This window comes from Coenobita brevimanus, chromosome 101, assembly GCF_032717465.1.
Source record: "Coenobita brevimanus isolate Jiangsu-jjx chromosome 101, ASM3271746v2, whole genome shotgun sequence".
In the NCBI taxonomy this organism is placed as follows: domain Eukaryota; kingdom Metazoa; phylum Arthropoda; class Malacostraca; order Decapoda; family Coenobitidae; genus Coenobita; species Coenobita brevimanus.
The window spans coordinates 13,246,618-13,271,439 of record NC_137054.1 but is presented as its reverse complement, the minus strand read 5'-3'; the positions used below and the strand labels follow the sequence as shown (position 1 = coordinate 13,271,439).

Genomic DNA, 24,822 nt, shown 5'->3' with positions numbered 1-24,822 from the left:
CCATGCGTGAAGCATTGGGCCAGGGCATGCTACTTCTCCAGTGACAAAAAGTGGCATTCCCCGGACCTTTAAATCTGTTGCCCCTCAGAACCCATTAACGTAGTTTGAACGTATGTAGTTGAGCTGTTTGCCTTTCTCAGGTGTGTGCAAGCTGTCAGCTTCAATAAATACTTACCCTCAAGAGTATCATCATCCTCACATCACTGCATAATTTATCAGCATACATGGTCAGGGAAAGTGGTAGCTGTGATTTCATACATCAGTCAACATGGCTAGTAATGAGGCTACATCTGGGATATCCCATTGGAGCCCAGTGTCCAGAGTATTGGACAGAACTGGAATTTTTCAAGTCTTTACAAAGTAGGGAACCCCCGGGTAGGGACCTATGAGCTTCACGACTATGAGCCGATAGGCAGAGGGCAGTATGCTTAGTACCCACCCAGCGGCATGCCTCGCCCAGCACTCCTGGGATCCAATGGGTTAATGACTGGCAAACCTATCAGTCTCTTTAACCCATTGGAGTCCAGTATCTGGAATATTGGACAGAACTGGGATTTTTCAAGTCTTTACAAAGTAGGGAACCCCTGGGTAGGGACCTATGAGCTTTGGGACTATAAGCCAATAGGTGGAGGGCGGTACGCTTAGTACCCACCCAGCGCCATGCCTCGCCCAGCACCCCTGGGATCCAATGGGATATATGGAAGAGCAGGGGAAGTTGTTGAGGCATTCAGTAGGAGGTGGGTGGATGTGGCGTGTTTGCAGGAAGTCCGGTACAGGGGTGGATCAGCCAGAAAGATTGTTGGGAAGGACTGTTGCTATAAGTTGTTTTGGCAGGGGTGGACAGAAGGATATGGAGGTGTTGGTGTGATGGTTGCGGAGAAATAGGTGGAATATGATATGAATGTTTTGAGAGTAAGCGATAGGATATTGGTAGTGAAAATTCTGTTAGGAAGAAAGATAGCTGCGATTATATCGGCATATGCTCCACAGGCAGGACTGGATGAATCAGAGAAAGATAGATTTTGGGATGATTTAATACATGTAGTGGGTGGTATGCGGGATGATGAGATAATGATTTTGGGAGGGGACTTAAATGGTCATGTAGGTGAAGCAGCACAAGGTTATGAAGGAGTGCATAGGGGATGTGCGCATGGTCTAAGGAATGCAGAAGGAGAAAGGATACTCGAGTTTGGGGAGGCAACGGACATTATTGTGTGCAACACACATTTTAGGAAAAGAGACAGTAGGTTAATTGTGTATGAGTCTGGGGGAAATAGCAGTCAGATTGATTATTTTCTGGTTAGGAGGGCTGATAGGAGGTTAGTGAGGGATGTTAAAGTTATAGGAAGTGAGGAGTGTGTGCAGCAGCACAAACTATTGATTTGTGATATGGTGCTTAAAGAACAAGTGATGAAAAAGACGGCTTATGTACCTAGGAGGAAAATATGGAAGCTGAAAAACCAAGTAGTTAGGGATGCCTTCTATAGCGAGTTGAGGAGAGTGGTGGCTGAACAGGGAGCTGTAGACAGAGGCATTAATGAACAGTACAGAGCCCTCAAGAACAATTTCTTGAGAGTTACTGATGTAACATGCAGCTGGACAAGAGGACCACCAAGACATAAAGTAACTTGGTGGTGGGATGAGGGCGTAGAAGCTGCAATTAAGGAGAAAAGAAGGCTTTTCCAGGAATGGAAGAAGGGTGGTAGCAAAGAGGAATATTTGGCTGCCAAGCATAGGACTAGAAGAGAGGTATACAGGGCGAAGTCTGAGTCACAGAGACAATTACTTGATAACCAAAATCATGGGGAAAGGAAAAATATATTTAGGGTGGCAGGTCAGGTGAAGAGGGATAATCGCAATATCATAGGTGAGCAGTGTGTGAAGAATGATGAAGGAAGGGTAGTGGTGAACAGTGAGGATATTAAAGATGCATGGAGAGAGCATTATAACCGGTTGTTGAATGAGGAGTTTGACTGGGATAGGGAAGGTTTGGAGCCAGCAGATCCAGTGTCTGGCCCTTGGCCTTTGATTGATACTGCTACTGTGAGTGAGGCAATAGGCAGGATGAGGGTGGGGAAGGCAGCAGGTGTGTCTGGGTTGACTGCCGAAATGATGAAGGTCTCTGGCGATATAGTGGAAAGTTTAGTCACTGACCTGATAAATAGGATTATTTATGAGTGTGTTTTCCCAGATGATTGGCTGAAGAGCGTAATTGTAAATGTGTATAAAGGGAAGGGTGATGCCCTGGAAAGAGGAAATTATAGAGGTATAAAGCTTTTAGATCAGATAATGAAGGTAATGGAGAGAGTTTTAGAAGGTATGATTAGAGAAAGAGTGAATATTGATGAGATGCAGTTTGGGTTTATGCCAGGTAGGGGGACCACTGATGCCATATTCATTGTTCGACAGCTTCAGGAAAAATATATTGGTAGGAGAAAGGATCTTTATTTTGTTTTTGTTGATTTGGAAAAGGCCTTTGACAAAGTCCCTAGAGAGGTGGCGAAGTGGGCAATGAGAAAGCTTGGCTTGGTGGAGTGGCTGGTTAGGGTGGTTATGGCCATGTATGTGGGTGCTCACACCCAGGTGAGAGTGAATGGAGATTTGAGTGATGAGTTTTCCGTGAATGTTGGTGTGCATCAGGGGTCAGTCTTGAGTCCCATGTTGTTTATCATGGTACTTGAAGCCCTTTCACGTGACTTTAGAAACGGACTCCTGTGGGAGTTGTTGTATGCTGATGATTTGGTGCTGATTGCAGAGAATGAAAGGGAGGCGGAGGAAAGATTTAGGAAGTGGAAAGATGGTATGGGGCAAAAGGGTTTAAGGGTAAATGCAGATAAAACAAAAGTGATGATATCTAGGGTCGGTGGTGGCACTGTCAAAGACGAGGGAGAGTGGCCACGTGCAGTTTGCCACAAGGGCGTGGGAAGTAATTCCATCTTGTGCAGTGTGTCTGATAAATGGGTGCATAAGAGATGTAGTGGTATCACAGATAGACTGCGAGATAATGGTGATTTTAAGTGTATGGCATGCAGGGGTGAGCAAGTGGAGATTGTCAGACGTGAAAGGATTGAACTTGCTGGTGAATCTCTTGAGTGTGTGGAAGAGTTTTGTTATTTGGGAGACATGTTGTGTGCTGGAGGTGGGGCTGGAGCTAGCTCTGTGGCTAGGGTGAGAAGTGGTTGGAAGAAGTTCAGGGAGCTCTTGCTTCTCCTGACATTGAGAGGGCTCTCCCTACATGCTAAGGGGTCTTTGTATGCAGCATGTGTTAGGAGTGTAATGCTGTATGGCAGTGAGACCTGGGCAGTGAAGGAGGAAGATATTCGCCGGCTCAGATGTACAAAAATGACAATGATTAGGTGGATGTGCAGTGCATCCCTGCATCCAAGGCCTGGAGGGGCTGGGTTTACAATGGAAGAGTTGAGAGGTAGGATGGGACTGGAGTGTATTGGTGTTGTGATGAGGAGAGGTAGATTGAGGTGGTTTGGACATGTGGAGAGGATGGGGGATGATAACTGGGTGAGGAAGGTGAGAAGTGTTAATATTGGGGGTGGGGTTATGAGGGGTAGACCGAGAAAGACATGGGACGAGGTCATTAAGTGTGACCTGAGGGTTAAGGGATTGAACAGGGAGGCTGCAATGGATCGTGCAGCATGAAGAGCCACCATTAGGTGACCAAGGCCGACACATGCAAGCATGTTGGAGCCTTTAAAAACGAAAACGAAAACGAAAAACATCAAGCATAACTGTAAATACTCTTTCATCATGCTGATATATTTCTCATTTTACTATTGATATTATCAGATGAGCTTATGTGAACAGACTTTTTGAACAGGAGGAACTTTGTACAAGCTTTCCTTAAATTTCAGTATAAAAGTTCTTTTCTAAACCGAATAAAATTGTTGGGTAAAGGCAAGAATACAAGAAACTATGAAAATATGCCACTTAAGTGAAGTAGGTTAAAGGTAGGAATATGAAAACAGAAGTGAAGTGATACCTACAAGATAGTGAGCTGGTATAAACTCTGAATATGGGAATGAGATGTGGAGAGTGTTACAACATAAATCACATCTGATGTGGCAGAGAAGAGTTATGCAAGGACTGCATAAAATGAAGGTACCGTACCTGAAAAGAAAGGTGACACATGTATGAGTGCACAGTACAGCAGAGACAGCTGAGGTAAGTGTAGTTAACCCATCAAATGTGATGATGCACTTTACAGTTTACTCTTGTTATTTCCTGACGGTTTTGTTCATATTACAACAGACTTTTCTTACTGGAGGAGTTAAATACAGCCTTCATTAAACCCTTCACTACCTTGGGTGTTCTCCTTAAAGCATTAAAAATCACTCAATGGGAGGATGGATAAGTGAAAAATTACATCCTCTGGCTGAGGGGGGAAAAGTGATGCACTGAAATGGTTTAGAAATACTGTATGGAATTAAAGTATTAGTGAGAAGAATCAGAGCTCAATTAGGCAATGCTGATGGAAGTACGAGGAGAGAATATCCAAGAATGCAATGGAAAGGATGACTGGTGTGAAACATGACAAAGGATGGTTTGAAGTGGCAGGATGGAGTGATACTGAGTGGTGACAAAAACTTTTTGGAAAATTTTTTGTTGTGGCTACATAATTTGAAGTCTGTGACTGAGCAGTTGGTACTAGATCAACGGAATAAGTAAATTCTGTTCACTTAAATCCTACTCATTAGATGTTCAATCCTGATTATAATGAATGAACAAACATATATATAACAGGTACTGCAAGAGAGAGAGAGAGAGAGAGAGAGAGAGAGAGAGAGAGAGAGAGAGAAAAAAAAAAATCAGTCTTATTGACATCTAACATTTATTAGGAAAAATATCATTCTATTTAATTACTGTTATAAGTCTCTCTTTGGGTCAAAGCAAATTTCTACTTTAAACATGAATTTGAGCATGGAAACCTCTACATTTATACCATGTAGGTTACTGGTAGGTATAGTTACAAAAGAAATGATTTTGATAATAATTGGTATGATTTACTAATCTACAGTCCATCAATACAAATGTGGATTTTATTTCTATCCTATCTTCTTACCATAACAATGTTAGTACTGAAAATGTTTGACACACGGAAGTTCTAATTTTGTCTACCAGCAACACCAGGATGCAGAGGTTTGAAAGTCTTCCTTGACAGTCCAAGTCTTAGACCTGTGGCTATTGGAACCCCTAGAGAATAGGATGTGGATGGAGATGAGTGACTGTCATTAGAATCTGTGGATTGCCCTACAGGGTTTTTAAAAGGAGTCTTAACTAAACCCATGGATCCTCGTGCTGTTGTACTTCCTGAAGAAGGATAGGTGGTTGGTGCTGATGCTACTATTCTTTTGGACTGTGAATTTACCTTTGTTACTAGTCTAGGAGGTGTCTGGGTTCCTGTAGGGGTCGATTTTATTGCTGGTGCAACTACAGGTGGGGTGGTGGGACTTCCAAGTACTCTAGAAGTGACACTGATATTTGGGTGTGTATTTTCTTTAATTGATGCAGAGCTGTTTGGGCTTGACTTCTGACGTTTGGCTCGTTCTTGGGTTTTGGTTGTGGCCGTCGAACGTGGAGAATTAGATTTGGATACTTTACTGTTCTTTCTTGTTTTTGTCTCTTTTGCTTTTGTTTTCTTCTTCTTCTTTGGTGAAGGCTTAAAATCACTTCCCTCTGACATATCTGACATGGAGTCTTCGCCATCAAATCCAGTGAAACTGTCTGAGTCACTGTCTATGGGGAGAGATGGGGGGAAAAAAGAAATAATTGGTTAAATCATTTGAGATGGTAAATTATGTTGGTATACTGCACTCAGATACAGTGTGGCCTATGTAAACCTGCACATGTCACAGTTTTTACTTTTTAAGTCATGCACGGTAATATCTTTCTGTACTTTATTCTTGCTAACTATTTTCAGATGACTTTATTCAGCTCAGGGAGACCTTCTGAAGGGAAAGAGTTAATGAAAGCTGCATCTAACTCCTCCAGTTCAAAACCTCTCTGAAACTGAATAAAGTAATCTAGAGTTTGCAAGAATAAAGAATAATTGAATGAAAGGGATTATTAATAATGGGCAAATCTATTTCATCTACTCATCTTTCATCAGTCCCCCAATTCCAAGAATCATCCAAGGTGGCCACGATAAAAATGCTCCCAAACGTACATCCACTCTTACTACTGCTTTTGCTCCATTACGTGTATTCTGCACTGTTTTTGACAACAAACTCCAACTCCATATGATATAAAATAACTGAATGAAAGGGATTATTAATAATGGGCAAATCTATTTCATCTACTCATCTTTTGCCAGTTCCCCAATTCCTAGGATCATTCAAAGTGGCCACAATAAAAATGCTCCCAAACATACATCCACTCTTATTACTGCTTTTGCTCCATCACGTGTATTCTGCACTGTTTTTGGCAATATACTCCAACTCCACATGGTATATTTTCATAATTTTTACAATGCATGTCTGTCTATCAATCCTGTCATATGCTTTTTCCCACCAAAGTACAGCATGTACACTAGTATCTGTGTCCATACTGCATGTGAATTCTTATTATTCACTTAACAGATTATTTTTCTCAGGGAAAAATCTGATCCACATAATGTCTTCTTCTCCTATGTCCATATCTATTCAACAATACTGTAAGTATAGAGTAACTAACAAAAAATCCACTATTCCCTCACTGTAACAGAACCACTCATGCCAAAACACACTTGCTCACCCCATGCACCTCACTCTCATAACACAGATACTTTTTCACCATAGGCTCAACGAAATTTCTCTAGGAGCTACAGTGGCCACCTTCTTTCAGCAGAATAAAAGTCTGATAGTTGCCAGAATAAAATGCCAATCTGAGGTTACAGACCCCACACTCTAAATGACTTCTGTTGCCAAGATGAACCCTATCTCTCTCGGCTGTAAAGGTTTCCCTCAACGTATCGTATCATACAGTTTACAAAAGTTCCAGCATGCTGGCATGCATTGGCCTTGGTCACCTAATGGCAGCTCACCATGCTGCTTGCACTCTGGCAGCCTCCCTATTCAGTCCCTTATCCCTAAGGTCACACTCTGAGACCCTGCCCCTGGCTTTTTTGGTCTGCCTCCTGCAACCATATTCTTGATGCTTACATTCCTCACTTTCCATACCTAATTGTCATCCTCCATCCTAAGCTAAACTGAAGTCTAGCAGGAGCAAAAACAAAACAGAAGCACAGTACATAAGTATGGACCTGCCTCATACAGGTGGAAAAATATATACAATACAGCAGTAAGTGCTGTACTGGTTAGGTGCCAAAATTTGGTTATATGGTTACCACTCAGTATAGTAAATGGTTTCTTGTACACCAGGAAACCATTTACTATGCTGGGTGGTAACCATATAACCAAGTTTTGGAACCTGGTGGTTAAGTGGGTAATTAGGGTGCTCCAATCAGACTGAGCCAGTGAAGGTTTATATCCAAGGGATGGCTGGGGTTTATTGCTCACATAATGCCACTCACGGATGAGTGAGGCTGGTCACTCTCATCTTAAATGTCAGGACCAACTTGCCTAGCCCCAGGCTCCTACGCTCCGCATGAGGCAATGTAGGTTTGGATGATGGATGAACTAGGATCTACTCTTACGTAAGTTTCTGGGCCAGAAAAAACTGTGTATTGGCAGCATTTGAACAAGACAAACTGAACTTCTTATGGCAACCATTAGCTTGGGACTAGACCTTCCCAAAACCTGACACACAAGCCCCTTTCCAAACCAAATCACCACCCAATGTTTTCATGTGAAAGTTATACCACTGGATTCAATGCATATCTAGCCACCTCTCAAGCAATTCAGGAAAAATTTTAAGCACATGGAAAATGCAGGACTAAAAAAGAAAGATAGGTCAACAAATACAGTAATACTGACTGTCATTTGTTTCGTTTTGTTTCTGAAGGCTCTAACATGCTTGCATGTGTTGGCATTGGTCACCTAATGGTGGCTCTCCATGCTGCTCTTTCTCTGGCAGCTTCCCTATTTAGACCCTTATCCCTGAGGTCACATTTAATGACCACATCCCAGGTCTTTTTTAGTCTACCTCTTGCTACCCCAGCATTAACACTTCTCACTTTCTGCACCCAATTATCATCCTCCATCCTCTCCATATGCCCAAACCATCTCAATCTATCCCTTCTTATCACAACACCAATACACTCCAGTCCCATCCTACCTCTCAACTCTTCCACCATAAACCAAGCCCTCCCTGGCCTCGCACTCAGGGACGCACTGCACATCTACCTAATCATTGCCATTTCTGTACGTCTGAGCCTGCGAATATCCTTTTCCTTTAGTGCCCAGGTCTCACTGCCATACAGTATTACACTCCTAACACATAACACATACAAAGGTCCCTAAACACAGAGAAAGAGTCCTCTCAATGTCAGGAGAGGCAAGAGCTCCCTGAACTTCTTCCAACCACACCTCATTCTAGCCATAGAGCTAGCTCCAGCCCCACCTCCAGCACATAACATGCCTCCCAAATAACAAAACTCTTCCATACATTCAATCCTTTCACGCCTGGCAATCTCCACATGCTCTCCCCGACACATTGCACATATGAAATCAGCGTTATCTTGCAGTCCACCTCTAATACCACTACATCTCTTATGCACCCACTTATCACAAACACTGCACAAGATGGAATTACTTCCCACACCCTTGTGGCAAATTGCAAATGGTCACTCCCCCTCTTCTTTGACAATACTGCCCCCAGCCCTGAATACCATCACTTTTATCTGCATTTACCTTAAGCCCCTGTGCCCCATACTACCTCTCCATTTCCTAAATCTTTCCACTGACTCCCTTTCATTCTCTGCAATCAACACCAAATCATCAGCATTCAAAATCTCCAACGGAAGTCCATTTCTGAGGGCACATGAGAGGGCTTAAAGTACCATAATAAACAAGGAGCTCAAGACTGACCCCTGATGCACACCAACATTAACAGAAAACTCCTCACTCAAAACTCCATTCACCCTTACCAGGGTGCATGCATCCACATACATGGCCATAACCACCCTAACCAGTCCCTCCTCGAACCCAAACGTTCTCATTGCCTTCCTCCCCACCTCTCTAGGGATTCTGTCAAAGGCCTTCTCCAAATCAACTAAAACAAAGTACAGTTTCCTTTTCTTTCCTATATAAAGCAACTCAGGATAAGCACACAAATAACTAATTTAGACCGGACACTTTTGATTGTTATTGTACCCAAACATCCTGTAGTGTTGTATAAACTGCAAACAGATATATCATTAACCACCAGTAAGAAATATGAAACCAGTGAATTACAGTAAACACCAGAAATAATTATTTTCATTGCCAAACTCAGTGATTTTCCTAATTATTTCAGGTGTGTTTCACATAGCTTACACAGAAGTGGAAGGTGGGAATGTTCACCATCCACTCACTCAATGTAGTGCTGCTCTCAGGTAGCTGCCATTTCCTCTCCCCCTTCCTTCCTCTTCTGTCTTTCTTTTATTCTTTCCTCTTCCTTCTGTCTATGTGTGACTCTACACTATGTGACATGTCAAATGGTTTCCTGTACACCAGGAAACCATTTAGCTAATATGCTAGGTGGTAACCATATAGCCAAATTATGGTGCCTGGTGGTTTAGTGGGTGATTATGGCACAATCGGACTGAGCCTGTGCAGGTTTATATCCATGGAGTGGTTGGGGTTTACTGTTCACATAATGCCATTCAGGGATGAATGAGGTTGGTCACTCTCATCTTAAATGTCAGAAACAACTTGCCTAGCCCCGGGTTCCTACGCTCCTCATGGGGTAACACAGGATTAGATGATGATGATGATGTATTTCACATACAGCTGGTGTTGCATGCACCAAGTTTGCACATGCACTAAGTACCCTATACCACATCCGATGTGAGTGCAAAAATAATTATTTTAAGAACTTTAAAAAGATGGTTACTGCTTGCACAGGGGAGTGCTGCTGGTGCTATGAAGGCCTTGAAAAGAAACATAGGTCTGAGTGTGTTGGCTGCAAGCGCCTTGCTTGAAGGAATTTTAGGGCCTACATTAACATGCACGTGTGAGACTATACTATGGCATGGAAAAGGGCCAAGAGTAAGAGCAATCCAAATGGGGTTGCTGAGGATTTAGTGTGGAATGCAGAGAATGGATAGATAAGGAATAATGTGATCTGTGAAAGATGAAGAGTAAGAAAGTCTGTGTACACCACAGTTAAAGAGAGAGTGCTTGATGGTATGGTCATGTAAAAAGACCAGATGCAGAGGAGTGAAGGGGATATATCTGAGTGGGAGGAGATGTGGTATGCTATGAAGAAAGTGAAGAGATATTGTGACTGAGTGTGCGAGAAGGCAAAGTATGGAGGGTGATAAGGCTAAGAAACTGAAAGTGGACTGAGTTGTTTGGAGGAGCTTTGTAGAGAGGGGTGTATGATGATTTGGTACCCCTGTTCTTTCCTGGTGAAGTAATGGTTGTTAGATTGACTGTTGTTGGTAGACGGTATGAAGCACAGAAGTGTGGATGCTTGTGAGGTGGAGATTCTGGGGGATTGAATGGTGAATGTACAAGTGCCACCCCTTTAACTGGACAGACCTATGGTGAGTTTTACCTTATATCAGGTTTTTTCTTGCTCTCTGAATAATAACTCACCCTATCTTACCTAGTGAGAAAAGCTGTCTAGATGTTATGATGATGATGATAGCTACAACTTCCAATGATCACTGTCAGTCTCGTAAAGAGTAGCTAGGCCCTACGGTATCCTAAATAGCAGGGATATAGTATTGGGTACTTTGCGAATGGGGTCACATTCACCAAGCTCATGCATGCATAAAGTATCCTGTGCAACATCCCTGGTCTCTGGGTATACACCGTAATACTAAGTACATGATTTCCTATGATAGACACAGAAACAATTTTATTTCTGTACACTAACTGTCCCTATAGTATTATCATGATCATCATCATCATCTGGACCTCCTTTCCCATACTAGGGCAGGGTGAGGAGTAGCAACATCCAGTAAAATGAGAAAAAATATTTTTAGTATTACATGTCCAAAGAGCTGGACTGTGGTACAGGGAACTTTGTCCATGCATGAACCAGGTGCATGTTACATCAAGTAATTTTCAAGTGAAATCAAATGAGGCAGATATCGCCGCTGCACAAGACCATGGCATAAATATGCAGAATTTCCATTAGAAGGAGTCCTGGAGCATTTACAGAATACAGTATACAAACAGTATAAACTATATACAGAGTACTGACTAAGAGAATGATATAATTGTCTGTGCATGTCTGGTAATAGGAAAAATAATTTACCTTCCTTAAACACAACAGTTTTCCTCTGCCGTTTTCCTGTAAAGCCTGTAGAGGTACTAGGAACTGGGTCCTCCACAAAACTTCTTGGGTGAACACTGCCATTCAGCTTCACTACACCTGGGACATTCTTTTCACTCGACTCTCCATTTACTGCATCCCTGATATCCAAATTGTCATTTGTAGCTACAGGTGGATGAGTAGTACTATCATTATCCATATTCTTCTCTGATTGTATAAGGTTATCTGCAATCTGGGGTGTTCCATGAGCTCTCAATGAACTACTGGCCATAGATGATTTGGGATGATGGTTAGAACTTTTAAATGTATCTGGTTTTGGGCTGCTTGGCCATATTGCACTTTGGTCAGAATCATTGTTACTGGTTATCTTTTCTGCTGATTGACTACTGGATGAATTTACTGCTATATTAATTTCTGATGTACTTGAAATTCCTTCAGAGTGTGACAAACTACTGTCATCTTCACTGACCATCTTCCCTTTTTCTCCTGTAGAGCTGTTCCCTTTCTTTGGTGTTGACTGTTCTCCAGTTGTTTCAAGCTTAGATATTTCTAGTGCTGCCTCCATTTCCCTCTGAAAAACATAGTACAGTGTTAAGAAAACTGTATAAATGTGTCAAAACAATGTGAAGTATAGACGGGTGAACAACTAATGGATTTATATAAGAAAGATTTGGTATGAAATAAAGAACAGACAGTAATAAGTGTTGTGTGGAGAGAGAGAGAGAGAGAGAGAGAGAGAGAGAGAGAGAGAGAGAGAGAGAGAGAGAGAGAGAGAGAGAGAGAGAGAGAGAGTGTTGGAAAATTGGATCAGAATGTACCCAAATGAACTCACAGTCAAAACCTGGGAGTTAGGTTAAATGTAATACTCGTAGAGGAAGACTTTCAGACGCATGCATAGAGAAAGTTGTTAAAAAATTAAATAAATAAATAAATAAATGGGAGTATGGATGGGGTATATGTGCAGGAGTAGATGAGAATGAGAGGGCAAAGGAAGGAGTGTGTATAGTTGTGAGTAAAAGATGGAAGAAGAGCATAAGACAGTATGGATCAGTTGGGTCAAGGATTGTGTGGGTAAAGTTGAAAGTTGGAATACAAATGTGGGCGATTGTGTGTGTGTATGCGCCAACGCAAGATCGTGCTAGAAGAGTGAGAGAAGAGTTCTGGACAAATGTGGAAGTGTGCATGGAAAAGTTTGGAAGGAATGAGAGAGTGTTTTTGATCGGTGATATGAATGGTAAAGTTGGTAATGTGAAGGTGGATGGAATAGTTGGTGAGTGGGGTGTGCCTGCTGAGATAGATGAGAATGGGAGTGCGTTAGTGGACATCTGTGCTGGGAGGGGGTTGGTAATAGCCAATACCCTCTTCAGGCATAAAATGATCCACAGGTATACATGGCGAGTGATGAGAAGGGTGGGTGGTGAACTGAATGAAAGGAAGGCAATGATTGATTATGTGTGTGTGGATGAAAGGATGCGAAGATGTATATTGGATGCAAGAGTTTATAGAGGTTTGGGGAGTGGCCTTTCTGACCACTACTTGGTGGTGGCCAGAATTAGGATGCAAGTAAGATGGAGGAATAGAAGAAGGGAAAGACAAGAGGAAGGAGTAGTTGCAAGGAGAGTGGAAAGGTTACAAGAGGATGAGAAAAAGGCAGAGTATAAGAGAGAAGTGGAGGAACGATTGGGCAAATATGAATTGGAGCAGATGGGAGACGTGGAAGGTGTGTGTAAGATATTTACAGAAGAAATATGTGCAGCATGTGATGTGGTGTGTGGAAGGAAGAGAAGACGGAGGGGGGTGCAAGGAACAGCGTGGTGGACTGAAGAGGTGAAACAGGCTGTGGCACAAAAGAAGAAAGCATACAATGAATGGATGAGAAATAGGGGCGTGGAAGAAGTTGAGAGGCAGAAGAGAGAGTTATATGTGGAAAGGAAGAGAGAGGTGAAAAGATTAGTAAGAGAGAGTAAGAAGAGAGTGGATGAGGAATTTGGAAGGAATTTGAGTGTAAAGTGGAGGGACTGTAAGAAAATGTTCTGGAGAGAAGTGAAAAGAGTAAGACAGGGTGGAAGTGAAGTTAGCAGGGGAGTGAAAGATAAACATGGTAGATTACTAGTGGAGAAGGGAGAAAAAGTGAGCAGATGGAGAGAACACTTTAAGGAATTGTTGAACGTAGAGGATGGAAGTAATGCGAGTATAAGTGGCTGGGGAATGGCTGGGAGAAGGAGGGAGGTGAGAAGACAGGTAGAAATCAGTAGGATAGAGGTTGTGGAAGCAATGAAGAAAGTTAAATCGGGAAAGCCCCAGGAATTGATGGAGTGTGTGGTGAGATGCTGAAGCATGGGGGAGAGATAGTAGTAGAATGGATGTGGAAGATGTGCAGATTGGCCTGGGAGGAAGGTAGAGTCCCGGAGGATTGGAAGTCAGGTATAATTATTCCCTTGTACAAAGGAAAAGGGGAAAAAGAAGTGTGTGGTAATCATAGGGGCATTTGTCTTCTTAGTATAATAGAAAAAAGGGTATGGTAGGATACTTATAGACAGAGTTAGAGAAAGAACAGAGAAATTAGTTGGAGAAGAACAGGGAGGCTTTAGGAAGGGAAGAGGTTGTGTAGATCAGATATTCATTCTTAGATCTTTAGTGGAAAAGTTTCTAGAGAAGGGAAAGAAGTTGTATGCGGCTTTCATGGATTTGGAGAAAGCATATGACAGGGTGGATAGACAAGGATTGTGGAAAGTGTTAAGAATATATGGAGTAGATGGGAAGTTGTTGAATGCTGTGAAGAGTATGTATGATGGTGCTAAGGCTGCAGTGCGTGTGGATGGTGAACTAAGTGAATTTTCTCTTTGAAAGTTGGTTTGAAACAGGGATGTGTCATGTCTCCATGGTTGTTCAATCTGTACATGGATGGGGTAATAAAAGAGGTACAAGGTAGGGTAGTGGATGTTGGAGTGGCCCTGGTGAGAGAGGATAGTGTTTGGAAACTCCCTGTACTGTTGTTTGCAGATGATACTGTGTTGTTGAGTGAAGATGAAGGGGAGCTGCAAGGCTTGGTGGATGAGTTTGAGAGAGTGTGTAAGAAACGGAACCTAAAGGTGAATGTAGGGAAGAGTAAAGTGATGGTCTTTGAGAGAGGTGAAGTCAGTGAATGCATAGCGAGGTTGGATGGTGAGGAATTGGAAAATGTGAGTACGTTTAAGTATTTGGGTAGTGTGATGAGTAAGGATGGAGGTTTGGAGGGTGAAGTGCTTGAAAAGGGTACAGCAGGGAAGAAAGGTTGCTGGTTCCTTGAAAGCAGTGATAAGAAACAGGGAAGTGAGCATGGAAGTAAAAAAGTTACTACATGACAGTATTGTGATACCAACTCTAACGTACGGAAGTGAAGCTTGGACGTTGTTGGAAGGACACAAGTCAAGAGTGAGAGCAGTGGAAATGAGTTATTTAAGAGGAGCTTGTGGAGTCACATGGAGAGACAGGCTGACGAATGAGGATATAAAGGAGCGTTGTGGTGTTGATGTGGATGTGATAGGAAGCGTTGTGAGGAACACACTGAGGTGGTTTGGCCATGTGGAGAGGATGGAGGGTGAAAGACTGACGAAGAGAGTGTATGCGAGTGAGGTGGAGGGTGGAAGAGGGAGGGGGAGACCGAGGATGAGATGGAGGGATGGGGTGGAGAGGTATATGAGAGAGGGGGGTGTGAGTTGGGAGCAGGGTAGTGAAATGGCGGGGGACAGGGCGACTTGGAGGCGATTTGTTTGTGGCCACCCCAAACGGGATTGAGGCGTCTGGCAATAGATAGATAGATAGATAGATAGAAATAAATAAAATAAAATACAGCAGCCTGGAACAGACATATACTAATTTCACCATACACAGAATCAACTACAATTTGAATTACCTGACAAGTCTAAAATTATACTTCAGCACATTAATGTAACTGATTTAGATTACAAATTCAGAACAGGTACTGTAGTCCACTGATATCAAACCATGCAAAGGTGTAATGTCTAAGATACAGTACCTGGTACATGAATAAAATCATACTACATACAGTACTGCAAGTGTAATGAACCGTATAAAATCCCATACAGTCTGGTAAGAAAAAGACATAAAGTACTGCACTTTAAATATCTCAGTGGTTACACTGCGGACTTAGGTCTCGTGGAATCTGGGACTGCTTCCCTTCCCTGAAAATGATTATTTTGTCAAGATTTGTTTCACTTCAAACCTGCTTGGCCATCATTGGATGCGATACAAGCCTTGGTTGGCTAGATGTCTCTGTAGTGTCATCCCTGAGAGAGCTGGCCAGTGTCCTTTCCTTACATCCTGGGCTGTACATTCACCATCATGGAATAGTACAGTATCCCTAATGGTGGTCTACAATGTTCCATCCGTCATCCAATCCTGTATTGCCCCATTAGGAGCGTCGGAGCCCGGAGCTAGGCAAGTTGGTCCTCACTCATCCCTGTGTGGCATTACCTGAGCAATAAACCCCAACCACCCCTTGGATATAAACCTACACAGGCTCAATCCAATTGGAGCACCTTAATTACCCACTAAACCACCAGGTGCCATAATTTGGTTATATGGTTACCATCCAGCATAGTAAATGGTTTGACTTGTCATCCACAGACAGGAGGAGGAGGAAGAAAGAAGGAAAGAGGAGGAGGAAAGAAGAAGAGGAAAGAAAGAAGGAAAAAAGGACATAAGAGGAAAGAAGGAAGAAAGAAAGGAAAGGGCAGTCACCCGAGAGCAGCACTACATCGAGTGAGTGGACGGATATTGAAAGTGTTCAGAACTACTGTAATAATAATCAATACGAGACAGTAACCATGCAAAGAGCTATATAAAAGCCTGCATAGCCTGGTAGGCAAGAGAATTACAGTAGTTTTCTTGGCTTTGTGGGCAGCTGCACTATTGACTTCGACCTTGTGAGGCCTGGGAGCATTTTCCACCCCTGACAAATTTCAGCATCATTTCAGTTCCTATACAGAAGTGGATTTCATTAACTCAAATATATACGTTAGCATAATCATGAATACTATATGAAAATACTGTAATAAGAATAAAAGGCTAAATAATACAGCAACATTCACTACCATGTGTTGGTAATCATTTAATATTAACTTTATGGTTCACCTGACATGGAATCAATTACAGTAATCACTCTAATATCCGGACGCCCAATATCCGAACATCCCCACTATCCGGACATAAGAATGTTTCATACTGTACTTTTTTCCATACTATACTTACCTCATTTCACTCTTTAATGTCCTTTATTGGTGTGAATAGGGTGTTAGGAGCTATGCATGTGCAGTAGGAAGGTGTTTTTCTGAGTTAGGCTAGGTTAGGGTCCATAAGTACCAAGTCCAGGAGCCAGTCACCAGAGTGTTTATTATTGTATGAACCTACTTCTAAACCCTCATTTTATGTTTCTTTTGCATTTATTTCAGTCATTTATGTGCCTTATTGGTGTGATTTGGGTCTTAAATAGGTGCTATGCATGTCCACAGGGAGTTGTATAGGTGTTTCTCTGAGTTAGGGTCCATAAGTACAAGTCCATAAGCTGGGGCCCAATATCCGGACAGAACCAATATCCGGACCTACCTATGGCTCTATTAGGTCGGATATTGGAGTGATTACTGTATATACAATTTCTTAAAGTAATTTCAGTGATTAAGATTCCTGACTATGACTACACTTTATCGGCTATGGAGACTATGACAACTGTCCTTTATACAGTATATACTGTATAAGAGCATCTGGAAAGGAAAAGCATTAGTAGGACATAAAGGCCAAAGGTAACTTACCTTTACTGGTCTCACTCTGATTTGTCTTGAGTATTCTCTACATCTTACTACCATGAATCAGTGTCATTAACCCCTTCACTATAATAACATGCTTCATTTCAATCTGTACCAGTTATAAGATGGCTTAAAAACATTTTGTACCTGAAATATCTTTTCTTCAATGGTCAACCTTGGTTTCAGACTCCTTCTACTTGGGGTAACATGGCTAGTTGAAGGGGTGGTGGGGGTTCGGGGTGAGTCGCAGGATCTTGTGGAATTTGAACTCTCTTCTCGGATGTCACTTGATGACTCCTCTCCTCTTCCATCCTCTCCCCGGTGCTTCTCTGAACTTCTGTGTTTCCGGTCTTTGTCATGTTTCCTTCTCTCGCTTTCTTTATCATGCCTGGCTCTACTTTCATCTTTCCGGTTGCTTCTCTCTTTGTCTCTCTCTCTTCTGTCATCCTTGCCTCTATGCTTGTCTTTTCTGTGTTTTTCTTTGTCTTTGTCTCTATCTTTTCTGTCCCTGTCCTTCTCCCTGCCCTTTTCTTTCTCACATCTTCTGTCCCTGTCTTCCTGTTTTTTGCTATCTCTTTCTCTGGCCTGTTTACTGCTATCATTTGTGGTACTTTCTGTAGTACTGGTATTTTTAATATCAGACTTTTTGTCTTTATCTACAATGTCTTGTGATGATGACTTAGAGACAACAAAATCATCATCTGCAAAAGAAGACCGAGTAATCAATATCACAGAATTAATGTAATGGCATATAAATAAAACTTCATGTAAATAAACATATCACATGTATTCAGGTGGTTTGGCCATGTGGAGAGGATGGAGAGCGAAAGACTGACAAGGAAAGTGAAAGTGAGTGAGGTGGAGGCCAAGGATGAGATGGAGGGATGGATTGGAGAGGTATATGAGAGAGGGGAGTGTAAGCTGGGAGCAGGACAATGAAATGGCAGGGGACAGGGCGACATGGAGGCGATGTGTTTGTGGCCACCCTTTACAGGATTAAGGCGTCTGGCAATAGATAGATAGACAGACGTATGTTCAGGATCTATATCTAAAAAGCAAAGACTATGGACTATGCAAAGAAAAACTATCTTTTACAATATTTATAAACTACATATGAAATACAGTAATCAACTCTTAATATACTACTATAATATGATTTAATGGTACTGCTAATCTAAATAATGTCAATTACTGTACAGTACTGTATTACAGTAGAATGGTAATGAGGAGGGACCTCAGGCTAAGGAAGTTTGACTGGAATGCTGCAGGAGACTGGGCAGCTTGGGAGAAGATATCACCTGATCCATGAAAGCATGAAGCACTGCCTTTGCATATATAATTCATCAAAATACAAGGTTTGTCCAGAAAGTATCCAACCTTAGGCTCTAAACAATAAATAGCAAACCTGTTGAGCTAGGACCCAATTCTCTTCAAAGTAGGCCCTTTCTGACTTTACACATGTAGCCCAGCGTTCTTTCCACAGCCTGAAACATTTTTCAAAGTCGTTTTTTTGTTAGATGTCTCCCTCAGGTGCTTTGTCGCTTTCTTCATGATCTCTTTTCACGTCTCAAATCGGGAACCTTTCAGCAGAGTTTTGAAAATGGGGGAGTAATCAAAAGTCACATGGAGCCGTGTCTGGTGAGCAGGGAGCCTTCCAGACCTGAAGGATGATGTCTATCTATCTATCTATTGCCAGACGCCTCAATCCCGTTTGGGGTGGCCACAAACAAATTGCCTCCAAGTCGCCCTGTCCCCCGCCATTTCACTGCCCTGCTCCCAACGCACACCCCCCTCTCTCATATACCTCTCCACCCCATCCCTCCATCTCATCCTCGGCCTCCCCCTCCCTCTTCCCCCCTCCACCTCACTCACATACACTCTCTTCGTCAGTCTTTCACCTTCCATCCTCTCCACATGGCCAAACCACCTCAGTGTGTTACTCATAACGCTTCCTATCACATCCACATCCACACCACAACACTCCTTTATATCCTCATTTGTCAGCCTGTCTCTCCATGTGACTCCACAGGCTCCTCTTAAATAACTCATTTCCACTGCTCTCACTCTTGACTTGTGTCCTTCCAACAACGTCCAAGCTTCACTTCCGTACGTTAGAGTTGGTATCACAATACTGTCATGTAGTAACTTTTTCACTTCCATGCTCATTTCCCTGTTTCTTATCACTGCTTTCAAAGAACCAGCAACCTTTCTTCCCTGCTGTGCCCTTTCAAGCACTTCACCCTCCAAACCTTCATCCTTACTCATCACACTACCCAAGTGCTTAAACGTACTCACATTTTCCAATTCCTCACCATCCAACCTCGCTGTACATTCACTGACTTCACCTCTCTCAAAGACCATCACTTTACTCTTCTCTACATTCACCTTTAGATTTCGTTTCTTACACACTCTCCTAAACTCATCCACCAAGCCTTGCAGTTCCCCTTCGTCTTCACTCAACAACACAGTATCATCTGCAAACAACAGTACAGGGAGTTTCCAAACACTATCCTCTCTCACCATGGCCACTCCAACATCCACTACCCTACCTTGTACCTCTTTAATTACCCCATCCATGTACAGATTGAACAACCATGGAGACATGACACATCCCTGTTTCAACCCAACTTTCAAAGAGAAAAATTCACTTAGTTCACCATCCACACGCACTGCAGCCTTCGCACCATCGTACATACTCTTCAAAGCATTCAACAACTTCTCATCTACTCCATATATTCTTAACACTTTCCACAATCCTTGTCTATCCACCCTGCTTTCTCCAAATCCATGAAAGTCGCATACAACTTCTTTCCCTTCTCTAGAAACTTTTCCACTAAAGATCTAAGAATGAATATCGATCTACACAACCTCTTCCCTTCCTAAAGCCTCCCTGTTCTTCTCCAACTAATTTCTCTGTTCTTTCTCTAACTCTGTCAATAAGTATCCTACCATACACTTTTCCTATTATACTAAGAAGACAAATGCCCCTATGATTACCACACACTTCTTTTTCCCCTTTTCCTTTGTACAAGGGAATAATTATACCCAACTTCCAATCCTCCGGGACTCTACCTTCCTCCCAGGCCAATCTGCACATCTTCCACATCCATTCTACTATCTCTTCCCCATGCTTCAGCATTTCACCACACACTCCATCAATTCCTGGGGCTTTCCCCGATTTAACTTTCTTCATTGCTTCCACAACTTCTGTCCTACTGATTTCTTCCTGTCTTCTCACCTCCCTCCTTCTCCCAGCCACTTATACTCGCATTACTTCCATCCTCTATGTTCAACAATTCCTTAAAGTGTTCTCTCCATCTGCTCACTTTTTCTCCCTTCTCCACTAGTAATCTACCATTTTTATCTTTCACTCCCCTGCTAACTTCACTTCCACCCTGTCTTACTCTTTTCACCTCTCTCCAGAACATTTTCTTACAGTCCCTCCACTTTACACTCAAATTCCTTCCAAATTCCTCATCCACTCTCCTTACTAATCTTTTCACCTCTCTCTTTCTTTCTGCGTATAACTCTCTCTTCCGCCTCTCAACTTCTTCCATGCCCCTATTTCTCATCCATTCATTGTATGCTTTCTTCTTTTGTGCCACAGCCTGTTTCACCTCTTCAGTCCACCACGCTGTTCCTTGCACCCCCCTCCGTCTTCTCTTCCTTCCACACACCACATCACATGCTGCACATATTTCTTCTGTAAATATCCTACACACACCTTTCATGTCTCCCATCTGCTCCAATTCATATTTGCCCAATCGTTCCTCCACTTCTCTCTTATACTCTGCCTTTTTCTCATCCTCTTGTAACCTTTCCACTCTCCTTGCAACTACCCCTTCCTCTCGTCTTTCCCTTCTTCTATTCCTCCATCTTACTTGAATTCTAATTCTGGCTACCACCAAGTAGTGGTCAGAAAGTCCACTCCCCCAACCTCTATAAACTCTTGCATCCATTACACATCTTCGCATCCTTTCATCCACACATACATAATCAATCAAATGCCTTCCTTTCATTCAGTTCACCACCCACCCTTCTCATCACTCGCCATGTATACCTGTGGATCATTTTATGCCTGAAGAGGGTATTGGCTATCACCAACCCCCTCCCAGCACAAATGTCCACTAATGCACTCCCATTCTCATCTATCTCAGCAGGCACACCCCACTCACCAACTATTCCATCCACCTTCACATTCCCAACTTTACCATTCATATCACCAATCAAAAACATTCTCTCATTCCTTCCAAACTTTTCCATGCACACTTCTACATTTGTCCAGAACTCTTCTCTCACTCTTCTAGCACGATCTTGCACTGGCGCATACACACACACAATCGCCCACATTTGTATTCCAACTTTCAACGTTACCCACACAATCCTTGACTCAATTGATCCATACTGTCTTATGCTCCTCTTCCATCTTTTACTCACAACTATACATACTCCTTCCTTTGCCCTCTCATTCTCACCTACTCCTGCACATATACCCCATCCATACTCCCATTCTCTCACACTTTCTCCTCTCCATTTTGTTTCAGTTATTCCACATACATCCACTTTCGCACCCTCAAGCACCTGAATCAGTTGAGAAGAATGGGCAGGGATGTTGTCCTGGTGCAGCTTCCAACTTGCTACTTTCCCCAACTGCGTCATGAAGACAACGCACAATGCCGAGGTAGCAATGAATGTTGACAGTCCAACCTTCCGGTGCATATTCGAGATGCACAACACCATGGTAGTTGAATAAAACTGTCAACACGTGAGTGCATTCCACACTGCTGAGGACCTGATGTGCTTCTTTTGGCTGAGAGAAGAGCATGCTTCCACACGGATGACTGTGCTTTGGTTTCTGGGTTGTACCCGTACACCCAAGTCTCATCTCCACTGATAACGATCTTCAGAAAGTCTGGATCGCGATTTGCACACTCCAACATGTCTTGAGCTATGTTCATCTAAGAGAACAGATCATGACAAATGAGACGAGGCACCTGCAAGAGATACCAAACTAGGCTAGGTTTGTCAAGTCAGAAGGGGCTACTTCGAGAGAGATAAGTATCTTCGCTGAACAGGTCAGCTATTTATTTTTTTTTGGCGCCTACGGTCGGATGCTTTCTGAACAGACCTCGTATGGTCAGCAAGACTTGTAACAATAAAAATGGTAACAGATAATCCCACACATCCTCTTTTGTGGTGCTGTATTGGATCCAGAGGCTAGACTACTACAGCTCAGTTTAAATGAGAGACAATTTACTGACAACTTTACATCACATTATGCAATAAAAAAAAAAAAAAATTCAGTCACCTCTTAAGGATCAAACCCACAAGCATGACAAAGCCATCATTCTGACTGGGGTGTTCTAACCACTAGACTACCACCTGTACAGTTCACAATTGTTAGTACACTGAGACAAGAGTAGAGATAACTTATGTCATCTTACCATCACTGTTCTCTAATCCCAATTCTGCATAATTGACAACTTTCCGTCCCCTGTGAATAAAAACGAAGATTAGAAAGGCATAGGCCTAATTACTTCTACAACTTAAACACTTCCCTGCAAGATATACCTGAGCTACTCCACACACAGTGCCATATGACTAAAGACACTATATTCTAAACATGTAAAAGATGTAAAAATGAAGGCCAATAAAGCATTCTACTGAAAAGTAATGTACTGTCTTAAGATCTTCTACTGAGATACGTTACAGACATGCTAACACTCAATTTTAGTGTGAGTGTTTATCTAAGATGTATGTTGGTCTTAAAATGGACAGTGAAAACTGTTTTAGCAGTAGAAATTATATTACTTCATAAAAATGTGGCTTAAGGAAATCAACTCCCTTGCCATATGGGAAAAAAAGAAAAAGAAAATGGGGATTACTCAAACTGCCTAACAGAGAATCTGACAAAGTACTGTATGCATAAATAACTTTTTAGATCACTATGTGCCATAGTTGTAATGCAACAGCTTCCTAAATTTGAGTATTTTTCAGCAAGTAGAAAAAATATACTAGTACAGTACTTGCTACAAATTCAAAGACTATTTGTGTAAGTATGATGCATAAAAGGGCTTCCTGAAATAAACAAATTATTTCATTTTTCCAGGTCAGTATCTAAAAAAAAAAAAAAAAAAGAGGGGGAGGGTCTCTACTGAAGTTCATTGTAGTTAAAGCCATGTTCCTTATTGGAGTGTTCAAACACTTACAAGTTAAAATCGTCCAGCTATATCTTGCAACTACTGGGCACTGAACTTTCATGCCCATGATCAGAGGTCTACTTTTCCATCAAAAAGGAAACCATTAACTCCAAGAAAATTGGAAATACGTGTACATCTATAGGAAACCTAATGATCCAGCCTAACCTAACTTAACCTAACTTTCCTTAATTGGGAAGGTTTGCCGCCCAGATCCCCTCCTCTAATTTTAACCACCCAGGATCACCACTTATCATAACCTTCAAGGGCCCCTGAATACTTATCAGGCCAAATCCCTAAGTCCTACCATAACTTACTTAACCTAATCTAATTGATAATAACCTAACCTAAAAATCAGTATCCAAGCTTAATCAACTGAGGTTTTCCAAACCTACCAGTAGGGAATTAGAAACTCTGCCAAAGGAAGACACTCGTTTGGAGTTTGGCAGCAAGCTTTGCTCTTGGTAATAACTTTGGATGATGGAATTGCGATATAAACAAGCCTTCATGTAATTCACAGGCAAAACTTAAAAAATTCCCCATATCTATGATAATTTATGAAGCATAACAAGTAACCTGTGAAAGACTAATTTCATTAGGAGATAAGGAAAGGCCACACCCATTTGGTGATGAATTAATTATCAAATTACTGACGACCAACTAAGTTAGGATTAAACAGGAATACATGTAACTGGCTACTCAAACATCGTAACACTAGGGGCTGTATTCTAGGTGGCACAGGAGGCTTCACAGGACTTATAGTCATCCATTTTGCATAACATACATTATCATGCTGATGTATATTGTTTAGAGTGTTCATATACTGACACTAAATGGTTGAATATAGACGTGATACTGAAATGATGCCTAATGAGTGGCGTCAACTGCAAAGACAAAACCTCCAGAACCAATCAGAATGCACCCTACACCTTGTGTTATGTGGCTAATCCAGCACAGTAACACCACGAATCGACTTGAGGAAGTTTTTCCTGGCTGCGTAACAGCAATAACCTGCTTGCAGTTACATGAAAAGCTTGCATGTGCCACATAGTAAGTAAAAGATACATTATATAATACCTGCTTGCAATATACTGTGGCCAAATATGAACTTAGATTTAGACTGTAAGTTTAGTAGATGCAAATATATTGCTGGAATAAGTTAAATATAAACTAAATTATATTGTAATTTTTAATGCAAGGACCAGGCACTAACCTCCTACCAGTATCTTCGGTCATCCTAACACGAGTTAGGCACTGTCACCTGTATTTAATGATGAATTATTAACGCCACAATATTTTATGCTTCAATGACGAGTTCTTCCCGCGTAATCAAACTGAGTGTTAGTATTTAAATCAATAAAAACGTTTTCAAAGGTTTTCATGCGACAGATATTATCAAACTTATATGAAAAAATATTTTTTTAAACCCAATAATATTAATTCTA

General features: G+C 41.9%; 1 protein-coding gene across 1 annotated transcript in view; it reads right to left on the bottom strand.

The window, feature by feature from the left end:
- The window catches only part of LOC145414934 (uncharacterized), a 99,807-nt gene extending 75,194 nt beyond the window's left edge, over positions 1 to 24,613 (bottom strand). The window contains exons 1-5 of the mRNA XM_080284348.1: positions 24,591 to 24,613; positions 22,625 to 22,674; positions 17,328 to 17,881; positions 11,359 to 11,947; positions 5,381 to 5,748 (exon numbers count right to left, since the gene is read on the bottom strand). Coding sequence (XP_080140474.1) covers positions 5,381 to 5,748; positions 11,359 to 11,947; positions 17,328 to 17,881; positions 22,625 to 22,674; positions 24,591 to 24,613 — 1,584 coding nt within the window. The remainder of the gene's footprint in view (positions 1 to 5,380; positions 5,749 to 11,358; positions 11,948 to 17,327; positions 17,882 to 22,624; positions 22,675 to 24,590) is intronic.
- Between the last annotated feature and the right edge of the window lie 209 nt (positions 24,614 to 24,822).